At 44.7% G+C, this 12,002-nt stretch overlaps 1 protein-coding gene across 1 annotated transcript in view; it reads right to left on the bottom strand.

Annotated features, from left to right (window-relative positions):
• Positions 1-7,863, bottom strand: part of CPE (carboxypeptidase E) — a 109,583-nt gene extending 101,720 nt beyond the window's left edge. The window contains exons 1-2 of the mRNA XM_038755057.1: positions 7,744-7,863; positions 4,589-4,702 (exon numbers count right to left, since the gene is read on the bottom strand). Of these exons, the coding sequence (XP_038610985.1) occupies positions 4,589-4,702; positions 7,744-7,863 (234 nt within the window). The remainder of the gene's footprint in view (positions 1-4,588; positions 4,703-7,743) is intronic.
• Between the last annotated feature and the right edge of the window lie 4,139 nt (positions 7,864-12,002).

Below are 12,002 nucleotides of genomic sequence, written 5' to 3'. Positions count from 1 at the left end.
GCGTGCTCTTTCCACTAAGCCGCACTGCCTCTCTCTAAAATCAATCAATCAATCAATCAATTGTATTTATTGAGTGCTTACTGTGTGCAGAGCACTGTACTAAGCGCTTGGGAAGTACAAGTTGACAACATATAGAGACAGTCCCTACCCAACAGTGGGCTCACAGTCTAAGAGGGGGAGACAGAGAACAAAACCAAACATACTAACAAAATAAAATAGAATAGATATGTACAAGTAAAATAAATAAATAAATAGAGTAATAGATATGTACAAACATATATACATATATACAGGTGCTGTGGGAAGGGAAGGAGGTAAGATGGTGGGGATGGAGAGGGGGACGAGGGGGAGAGGAAGGAAGGGGCTCAGTCTGGGAAGGCCTCCTGGAGGAGGTGAGCTCTCAGTAGGGCCTTGAAGGGAGGAAGAGAGCTAGTTTGGCTCCAGTCTGTCCACACAGTCCAGGGCTTTTAAACCAAGCTGCAATTACACTTCTAAAAGCACAAACATCACAGCTGTCCCTGAGCATGAAGCAAAAGGGAACTGATTGACTGAAACCAAAGACCTCTAAAGTGGAAGGTTGGTCATTTGAATTTAGTAACCCAAAGCAACCACCCTGGCCTGTGGGTGAACATATTTCCTGTAATTTATTTTTGCGTCTGTCTCCCCTGCTAGACCACAAGATCCTTGGGGGTCAAGGATTAAGTCTACTATATTGTACTCACTCCCTCAAGCACTTAGTACAGTGCCCCCCACGCAGTAGGCACTCAATAAATTGTCACGGCAGCAATCCATCATGTTCAGTTTTCCCCCCCAAATGTCCACTTAGTGGGCTTTGAATCAAGGAGACATAATTCTGGAATTTTCCTTTAGGTCTTGCTCTCCAAATTTTGACAGGGCTCCCTAACAGTGTATTTCATACCACACATACTAGGGCACAAGTTCAAAGGGAGTGAGCTAAAGGGAAAGTTTTGGTTCCACAGCATTGCATCGCCAGGCTTTTTTAGGTGAAGCCCAGCGCCTCTGACATTATCAGAACCTACACTGGTCGTTTGTGGCTTAATATGTGATTACGCAAAAGATTCCGCACCCATCCTGATTGCTAGTTAGAAGTGATCAATGCCAAGTGTCTCACTGGGCTGGCTGGCTGACGGGGCTCAAAGGTTAGTCCAGAACGAAGCCTATGCTGTAAATAATAATAATTATGGTATTTGTTAAGTGCTTAACTGTGTGCCAAGCACTGTTCTAAACCCTGAAATGCAGCCTGTGGGATGGGGAATGGGTTTTTCTTCTACGTCACATCCTCCCGATGGCTCCAGAGGCTTCCTTTTCCATATGCTCTCTCCATTTGCTCAGCTGCCCCCTGCATATGTTTCCCCTCCTCTGCCTTTTGGCTTCACCCACGCCATTCCCAGGTCTGGAAAAATTTCCCAAATCCCAACTGCCAAACAAAATCCCTACCATGCTTTCAAGAGCCCTTCTCTTCCACAAAGTCATCCCTTATTAGTCAAATTCAGACTCTAACCCACCTCCTAAACCCCGGTACACTTCCCCACTGGGAAAGGGAAGAGGGGATAGGTGTTGGGAAGGGGGGATAGGTGTTCGGTCTGGAGTTTGTTCTTCCTGTTATTACAAGGAGTGACTTTCATTTCATGGAGTTGAAAAGCAGCGTGGCCTAGAGGAAAGAGCACAGGAATGGGGTTCAAGAGACCTGGGTTTCTAAATCCCGGGTCCACCAGTGGCCTGCTCCGTGGCCTTGGGCAAGTTGCTTGGCCGCTTTTTGCCTCCTTTCCTCAGCTGTAAATTGGGGATGAAATATCCATTCTCTCTCTCTCTTTCCAGTGTTTGGCAAATAGTAAACGCTTAATAAATACCACAAATATTATCATATGGCAGAGTTTAATTTGCATGGTTAGAATTGCCATGTTAGACCCAAACGCTGTCCGTGGCTGACTAGGAGGTTCTCAGAGGCCTGCAGGACAGCTGACCACAGCAGAGGAACAGAAAGAGTCTAAGCTCCTTGAGGACAAGGATTGTTGTCTACCAACTCTGTTGTATTCTACTCTCTTGAGCACTTAGTACAGTGCTCTGCACACAGTAAGCACTCAATAAACACCACTGATTGATTCCCTGAAGGTTCAGCTGAGATGCCCGTTGTCCGCGAAGCAGCCTGGCTTAGTGGAAAGAGCACGGGCTTCGGGGTCAGAGGATGTGGGTTCTAATCCCAACTCTGCCACTTGTCTGCTGTGTGACCTTGGGCAAGTCACTTAACCTCTCTGTGCCTCAGTTTTCTCATCTGTGAAAGGGGGATTACGACTTTGAGCCCCATGTGGGACCACCTGATTACCTTGTATCTATCCCAGTGCTTAGAACAGGGCTTGGCGCTTAACAAATACCATTTATATTATTATTATTATTTGGGTTCCGGCTCCAAACTGATATAGGGCGATGCCAGCTGCTGCCCCTGCCTTCCAGTCAGGGTTCCCAAAGCCTTGGGGGGTTTCACTTCATGCAATCGTTCAAATCCAGAGATTCCAAAGTAATGAAGGTGAGAGGGAATGCGCCGCTGGTCATTTGAATTTAATAACCCAAAGCAACCACCCTGGCCTGTGGGTGAACATACATCCTGTAATTTATTTTTACATCTGTCTCCCCTGCTACACCACAAGATCCTTGGGGTCAAGGATTAAGTCTTGTTGCTCTTCCTGCTTCTGCATTCACTGTCCAAAGGAAAAGGGATCTAGGAGAGAGGGAGACAGAGACAAAGTGATAGAGACAGAGAGTACGTGTGAGTGTTTGTTTGTGAGAGAGAGGGATGCATCCACCTGTCTGACACTCTGCTTATTGTCATCCTTTATGAGAAGAATTCAAAACTTCTGGACGGCATGGAGTTTCCACTTCTTAATCCCTCTCCACCGATGGGCTCCCAGTAGAACCATGGTCCAAGATCTCAGACCCAAGGGATCTGTCTGGAAGCCCCAATTACCTTGGGGGAGATGTGGAACAAGGAGCCGAGGACTGTTGGATAAGAGAAGGGAAAGCGAAAAGGAATGGGTCAGCAAAACGAATCGACAGAACTTGCATTTCACTGGAAATCCGTCATTTGCCATAGCTAAGTGCATATTTAGAGCATAATAATCAATAAATATGGGATGTATTAAGTGCTTACTGTATGCTAAACCCCGGGGTGGGTACGAGGTTATAAGATTGTACACAGTCCCTGTCCCACACTCTGTTTCATTCCCATTTTATAAAGGGCAAAACCAAGGTCCAGAGAGGTTGAAAACTGCCCCAGGGTCTACAGCAGACCAGTGGTAGAGCTGAAATGAGAAGCTAGGTTCCTTGACTCCTAATTCTATGCTTTTTCCACGAGGCCACAACTGCCTCTCCAGATGCTTTACATTCACAACATATTGAGGTTTGGTGAGGAAGAAGACCAAGAAAACTCTAGGGATACATTACTGGAAAGATTGCAGCTGGAGGTGGGCGTCCTGGGAGAGATGCGTCCATGTCGTCACTACAAGTCGGAGACGACTTGCCAGCGTAAGACAAGAGGAAGACTAGCGCTAGCAATGCATGTTAGCCCTGAGGTAGAGAAGCAGTGTGGTCTAGTGGCTAGAGCATGGCCCTGGGAATCAGAAAGGCCTGGGTTCTAATCGCACCTCCACCACTTGTCTGCTGTGTGACCTTGGGCAAGTCACTTAACTTCTCTGTGCCTCAGTTACCTCATCTGTAAAATGGGGAATAAGGCTGTGAGCCCTTTGTGGGACTTGGACTGTGTCCAACCTGACTAGCTTATATCTACCACAACACTTAGAACAGTGTCTGGCACGTAGGAGGCACTTAACAAATGTTATTAAAAAAAAATATTCTGAAAGTCTCATCCATCCATTTTCTAATCATTCGGCAGGCTGCCCCCATGTTACTGCCAGGATAATACAGTGCCATATTTAAGAAGGGGGAATCATATCCAAATAGGAGTTTTCTTCCAGAAACAGCAAGAAAGAATAACTTGGACACTGGAGCCAGAAACTGACTCCAGCTCTATCAGGGTCTCTCTTCTTGTTCATGGGGAAAGTCACTTGTCTTCCCTGCCTTTCCTTCTCCAACTACAAAATACGAATTAACTGCAAATTCATAATATGTCTCAAATAGTTCAAGATATTGGCTACTTAAATCATACTTCTACTAAAGTGGAGAGAAAAAAAATTACCAGATGGTAAAAGAGCTTAATTTGGTAGTACTTGCCTTGTCAGTTTCTGAATTTTTCCCTTGTAAAATTCTCAGACAAGGGAGAAAGAGTAATTTTCCTTAAGACCCGTCCTTTGGCAAATTAATGAACAGCAAAATCCCAACTCCATCTGTGAATTTTATTCTTGTTTGTCACAAAGGACAGCCTGTTTTCTCTTAAACTGCATGCTGCTAACCAAGGCATAGCATAGATTGATTAATCCACTATGGCTGAGAGCGTGTACTCCGGAAATGCAGCAAAAATCGTGAAATAGCGATAAAGAGTATTTCCCAGATCTTTGAAAAAAAAATCCGCAACACTACCTCATTATGAATGAGCAAATCTCACATGTCAAGTTACTTTTCCTCCTATAACATTCCACTGTCTTGTGCAAGCTGTAGTCACTGGAATGAATTCATGCATCTCTGAAGGGGACCACTGCAGCTGTAGTTCCACACTGCAGTCCGCTGTCCTCTAAGGGAATAAAGAAGACTCTTTCGCAGGGGGGAAAGGGGCGAGGAGGGGGGCGATTTTGCTTCAAACAAGCTGAAAAAAAGGTTATGGGAAGGAAAAACAAAACTATTACTCCTTCAGCAGGAGTTTAATCAGTGTTTAATCAGTCTAAGAAAAGGACCCAGATTATGCAGCAACTCCAAAACAAGATCTATACATTCTTCCCTGAAAATCATCATCATTGGTATTTACTGACAATTTACGATGTGCCGAGTGCTATACTAAGCATTTGGGAGAGTACAATACAACAGAGTTGGCAGACACGTTCCCTACCCACAACCAGTTTATAGTCTAGAAGGGGAGGCAGACATTATTGTAACTAAATAGTTAAGGATGCCTCTTAACCTAAGGCATGTGACAATTTTTAAATGACTACAGGGGAAATAGGGGGAGTTGAGGGGATGGAGAGGTAGAGGAGCAGTAATCTAGTAATGAAAATAATAATGATGGTATTTATTAAGCGCTTACTATGTACCAAGCACTGCTCTAAGCACTGGGCAGGGGGGGATACAAGGTAATCAGGTGGTCCCATGTGGGGTTCACAGTCTTAATCCCCATTTTACAGATGAGGGAATTGAGGCACAGAGAAGTGAAGTGACTTGCCCAAAGTCACACAGCTGACAAGTGGTGGAGTCGGGATTAGAACCCATGACCTCTGACTCCCAAGCCCGTGCTCTTTCCACTAAACCACGCTGCTTCCCAACTGTACTGGCAAGGGGTGGAAAGAGCTCCGAGAGCCTGGGTTCTAATCCCGGCACTATCACTTACTTGCTGTGTGAGCTGGAGAAAATCACCTAATTCTCCATACTTCAGTTCTCCCACCACCATATTTGCACCACCATCCAAATATGCCACTCTTCTACCTGCCTTCTCTGTTTGCCTCTGTTCCCCATGACTGACACTGACGGACCGGGGTAGGGAACAGAAAGGGGGACCGGCTGAACGACTGTTCAGGGACCTCAACCATGGGAGGGGCCACTTTGCTTTCCTGGAGCCGACAATTTTTAGGGGCTGCCAATCGGGGACAAATCCTGTGTGGAAGCAGCAGAGGTAAAACCTCACACATCTAGTGGATTGACTGTAAAAAATAAAATAAAATAAAATAATGGTATTTGTTAAGCGCTTACTATGGGCCAAGCACTGTTCTAAGCACTGCGGGGATACAAGGTAATCAGGTGGTCCCACGTGGGGCTCGCAGTCTTAATCCCCGTTTTCCAGATGAGGTAACTGAGGCACAGAGAAGTTAAGCGACTTACCCAAAGTCACACAGCTGACAAGTGGCAGAGTCAGGATCAGAACCCGTGACCTCTGACTCCCAAGCCCGTGCTCTTTCCACTAAGCCACGCTACTTCCCAACTGTACTGGCAAGGAGTGGAAAGAGCCCAGGCCTGGGGGCCCCAAGAGCCTGGGTTCTAATCTCGGCACTATCGATTACTTGTTGTGTGAGCTGGAGCAAATCACCTACTTCTCTATACCTCAGTACTCCCATCTGCTAAATGGGGATTCAGCACCTTTTCTCCCTCCTACTTAGAAGGTGAGCCCCATTTGGGACTTGATTATTTTGCATCTACTTCAACACAAAATGTCTTGATTTTTCACTTGACTATTTCTTAGAAACAGCGTGGCTTAGTAGATAGAGCACGGACCTGAGAGTCAGAAGGTCATGGGTTCTAATCCCAGCTCTGCCACACGTCTGCTGTGTGATCTTGGGCAAGTCATTTCACTGGGCCTCAGTTACTTCATCTATAAAATGGGAATTAAGAGTGTGAGCCCTATGTGAGACAGGGACGGTGTCCAACCTACCCCAGCAGTTAGAACAGTGCTTGGCACATAGTAAGTGCTTATCAAGTATCATAATTATTATTAATTGTTATGATTGCAGTTCTTGGTACTTACTAAGAATGGAATACCTGGGGTCTTGTCCCCACTCAGCCACGTGCCTGTTGTGTGACCTTGGGCAAGTCACTTAACTTCTCTACAACTCAGTTTCCTCATCTATAAAATAGGGATTAAAGATCTTTTCTCTCTTCTCCTTAAGCTGTGAGCCCTAAGTGGGATAGGGACTGCTTCTGATCTGACAGCATCATACCTACCAGAGCACTTATGACTTGACAAATACTATTATTATTATTGATACATAAACGTTCTTCTTCCTCCTCTCCGGGCAGGAGCTGCCTGTGGTGGACAGTCAGATTCCCCCCGCCCCGAACTTGCCTGGGGACAACCCTGCATTCATTCATTCATTCAGTCGTATTTACTGAGCTCTTACTGAGCACTGAACTAAGTGCTTGGGAAGTAAAGTCGGCAACATATAGAGACGGTCCCTACCCAACAATGGGCTTACAGTCTAGAAGGGGGAGGCAGACAACAAAACAAAACATGTGGACAGGTGTCGTCATCAGAATAAATAGAAGTAAAGCTGGATGCACATCATTAACAAAATAAATAGAATAGTAAATATGTATGAGTAAAATAGAGTAATAAATTTGTACATATACATATATATACACAAGTGCTGTGCGGAGGGGAAGGAGGTAGGGCAAGGGGGATGAGGAGGAGGAGAGGAAAAAGGGGGCTCAGCCTGGGAAGGCCTCCTGGAGGAGGTAAGCTCTCAGTAGGGCTTTGAAGGGAGGAAGAGAGCTAGCTTGGCGGATGTGTGGAGGGAAGGCATTCAGGCCAGGAGAAGGACGTGGGCCGGGGGTCAATGGCGGGACAGGCGCAAATGAGGTACATTGAGGAGGTTAGCGCAGAGGAGCGGGGGGTGTGGGCTGGGCTGGAGAAGGAGAGAGGAAGGTGAGGTAGGAGGGGTGAGGTCTTGGAGAGCCTTGAAGCTGAGAGTGAGGAGTTTTTGCTAGATTCGTAGGTTGACAGGCAGTCACTGGAGATTTTTGAGGAGGGGAGTAACATGCCCAGGGTGTTTCAGTACAAAGATAATCCGGGCAGCAGAGTGAAGTATAGACTGAAGTATGAAATATGAAATGAAGTATGAAATATGAAAATACCAGCACTTTAAAACTTCTCATTCCAGCACTTGGGGACTCTCCAATATCCTGACCATCTCCATCCAACCGGTGACAGCGTATAAAGTGACAAAATGGAGGAGCCCTAAGTTGCCGCAACATTGTCGAGGATGTTCTTGCTCTTGGCTCCTTCTCACCTCTCTGCCTTTTCTAGCCTATTCCTGCCCTGCCTCATTCAGTCAATTAATCAATCATTCCATCAGACAATAGGTAGCCACACTTACTGGCATTACAGCACGTGCTGAGAAAGGTCTAAAAAGCATTCCCCCCGCCTTCTCCAAGGAGCTCAAAATCAAATGGCAGAAAGAAATGGAACATATAGAGTGGCTTACTGGAAAGAGCAGGCCGGCAAGTTAGAGGACCTGGCTCTAATTCTGGCCCTTCCACTTCCCTGCTCTGTGACCTTGAACAAGTCACTGAACTTTTCCATGAACCAATGACCTCCGCCAATTGCCAGCTGTGTGACTTTGGGCAAGTCACTTAACTTCTCTGTGCCTCAGTTACCTCATCTGTAAAATGGAGATGAAGACTGCGAGCCCCACATGGGACATCCTGATCACCTGGTATCCTCCCCAGTGCTTAGAACAGTGCTTTGCACATAGTAAGCGCTTAACAAATGCCTTTATTATTAGTAGTAGTAGTAGTAGTATTGAAAAAGGTATAATATGCCTTTTCTTGCTTCCCCTTAGATTGCGGGACCCATAAGGCCAGGGCCTCTAGCTGATGTGATTACAGACAACCTGATCACCTTGTATCCCCCCGACACTTAGAACAGTGCTTTGCACATAGTAAGCACTTAACAAATGCTATTATTATTATTATTATTATTATTATCGTTGTGCAAGACAATACCTTAGTGTTTAGTGGAGTTCTTGGCATATAGTAAGCACTTAACAAATGTTATTATTATTATTTCTATCATTATTGAATCCACTTCTCCAGGTTGAGATTTTAAGCTTAATGTAACAAAGACTGAAGGATCAAACTGGCCCAAGACAACGGTAGGAGTGAGGGGGTCCATGCCCTCAAAGCCCAACCGCAGTAATGGGGAGTTGGAGAAGCAGCAGGACGCAGCACAGGCCTGGGAATCAAAACGTCATGCATTATAATCCCGGCTCAACCACTTGTCTGCTGTGTGACTTTGGGCAAGCCATTTTACCTCTCTGTGCCTCAATTCCCTTATGTGTAAAATGGAGATTGAGACTGTGAGCCCCACATGGGACAGGGACTGTGTCCAACCCGATTTGCTTATATCCACCCCAGTGCCTGGCATATAGTAAGCCCTTGACAAGTACCATAATTATTATTATTATTATTTGGGGGCATATGTAGTTGTGGCTATAGAATAGCAAGAATAAGAGACTTTCCCAGATAGTGACACATTGTACCTTATTAATAGACTTCACTATGCCACACTATAGGAATGTGGCAATGTGGAAGGGAAACCCTCAAAGGTCACCCTGTCCCAGCTTCAGCTCAGTACACTCTTCTGTGGTTGAATCAATCAATCGATCATATTGAATGATTGATTGACTGAATCTCACCCAGGTATTTGATATAGTCAGTCAATTGTATTTACTGAGTGCTTACTGTGCGCAGATCTCTGTACTAAGCATTTAGAAGAATACAATATAACAAAATAACAGACACATTCCCGGCCTACAATGAACTTACAATTTAAAGATTATTATTATTAGCAATAATACTCACTATGTGCAGAGCACTGAAGCAGCGTGGCTCAGTGGAAAGAGCCTGTAAGCTCTTTGTGGGCAGTTACCCCCTTTTAGACTGTGAGCCCCCTGTTGGGTAGGAACCGTCTCTATATGTTGCCAACTTGTACTTCCCAAGCACTTAGTACAGTGCTCTGCACACAGTAAGCGCTCAATAAATACTATTAAATGAATGAAAGAGCACGGACTTTGGAGTCAGAGGACATGGGTTCAAATCCCAGCTCCGCTAATTGTCAGCTGTGTGACTTTGGGCAAGTCACTTCACTTCTCTGTGCCTCAGTTACCTCATCTGTAAAATGGGGACGAAGACTGAGTGCGCCATGGGACAACCTGATCACCTTGTAACCTCCCCAGAGCTTAGAACAGTGCTCTGCACATAGTAAGTGCTTAATAAATGCCATCATTATTATTAAACGCTTGGAAAGTACAATTTGGCAACAGGTAGGGACAGTCCCTACCCAACAAAGGGCTCACAGTCTAGAAGATGGGACTCGTAGTCTAAAGGGAAGGGAGAACAAGCAGGACCCAAGCAGTAATAATAATAATAATAATGGCATTTGTTAAGCACTTACTATGTGCCAAGCACTGTGCTAAGTGCTGGCGCTAGCTGGCTATCGTTGCCACTGATCTCCATGTTGTATGATGGAGTCATTATCTAATTATCTTTAATAACAGCATCCGTTAATATCCTTTTCATTCATTCATTCAATCGTATTTATTGAGCGCTTACCGTGTGCAGAGCACTGTACTAAGCGCTTGGGAAGTACAAGTTGGCAACATAGAGAGACGGTCCCTACCCAACAGTGGGCCTTCTCTTGAAGACTCAGACCCTGGCAGCCAGAGAAGCAGCGTGGTTCAGTGGAAAGACCACGGGCTTTGGAGTCACAGGTCATGGGTTCAAATCCCAGCTCTGCCAGTTGCCAGCTGTGTGACTTTGCGCAAGTCACTTAACTTCTCTGGGCCTCAGTTACCTCATCTGCAAAATGGGGATTATGAGTGCGAGTCCCCCGTGGGACAACCTGATCACCTTGTAACCTCCCCAGGGCTTAGAACAGTACTTGGCACATAGTAAGCGCTTAATAAATGGCACTATTATTATTATTAAACAATTACGATGGGTCAGACTTGCTAATTACATTGACAAATGACACTTTTGGAGGTTATGAATGTGTGTGCAGCAGTGCATGACAGCCCCCTGCTGGGATAAACAGCTCGAATTCCCTCTGTTCCACGTGTGGACTGCCAAACACATGACCTCCTTTTGCAAGTAGAAAAACAGAATAATAGCCCCGCAAGGAATCTCAGAAACCGACACTTTCACCTAGTGACTTTGACGGATCCTAGATCCATCAGCTGGCTTTGTCCTGGACATGCTGGCCTTACCCAAGGAGAATTGCACGTGAAAATCCTTTGCAAAATGCTAGACTGTAAGCTCTTCGTGGGCAGAAAATGCGTCTGTTATATTGTACTCTCTGTACCCAGTTATATGCTCGGTAAATGCAATTGACTCACTGACTGTATATATGTTTGTACATATTTATTACTCTATTTATTTATTTATTTTACTTGTACATATCTATTCTATTTATTTTATTTTGTTAGTATGTTTGGTTTTGTTCTCTGTCTCCCCCTTTTAGACTGTGAGCCCACTGTTGGGTAGGGACTGTCTCTATATGTTGCCAATTTGTACTTCCCAAGCGCTTAGTACAGTGCTCTGCACATAGTAAGCGCTCAATAAATACGATTGATGATGATGATGATGATGTATATATGTTTGTACATATTTATTACTCTATTTATTTTACTTGTACATATCTATTCTATTTATTTTATTTTGTTAGTATGTTTGGTTTTGTTCTCTGTCTCCCCCTTTTAGACTGTGAGCCCACTGTTGGGTAGGGACTGTCTCTATATGTTGCCAACTTGTACTTCCCAAGCGCTTAGTACAGTGCTCTGCACATAGTAAGCGCTCAATAAATACGATTGATGATGATGATGATGGTGTATATATGTTTGTACATATTTATTACTCTATTGATTTATTTATTTTACTTGTGCATATCTCTTCTATTTATTTTATTTTGTTAGTATGTTTGGTTTTGTTCTCTGTCTCCCCCTTTTAGACTGTGAGCCCACTGTTGGGTAGGGACTGTCTCTATATGTTGCCAACTTGTACTTCCCAAGCGCTTAGTACAGTGCTCTGCAGACAGTAAGTGCTCAATAAATACGATTGATTGATTGATTGATTGGTTACCTCAAATCAATCCAGGTTTCTTTTTTATCCCAGGTGTAGCTTAGGTCAAGAGAAGTATATTCACTGGCTGGGTCTCAGAGGCACGGATGGACAATACACCTCACAACCAACAGGAAGTTTTTAGTGCAGTGCTTTGCACACTCAATAAATAGAATTGATTGATTGAAGCTTCCCACTCTGATTTCCCTACACTCTCCCCCAGAACTCAGCACTGCCTCTTGTCAGGGCAGGGAAATTTCCCAGTGTTGACAAAATGT

The sequence above is a fragment of the Tachyglossus aculeatus genome, chromosome 12, assembly GCF_015852505.1.
Source record: "Tachyglossus aculeatus isolate mTacAcu1 chromosome 12, mTacAcu1.pri, whole genome shotgun sequence".
In the NCBI taxonomy this organism is placed as follows: Eukaryota; Metazoa; Chordata; class Mammalia; order Monotremata; family Tachyglossidae; genus Tachyglossus; species Tachyglossus aculeatus.
This window is presented reverse-complemented; position numbering and strand designations above follow the sequence as displayed.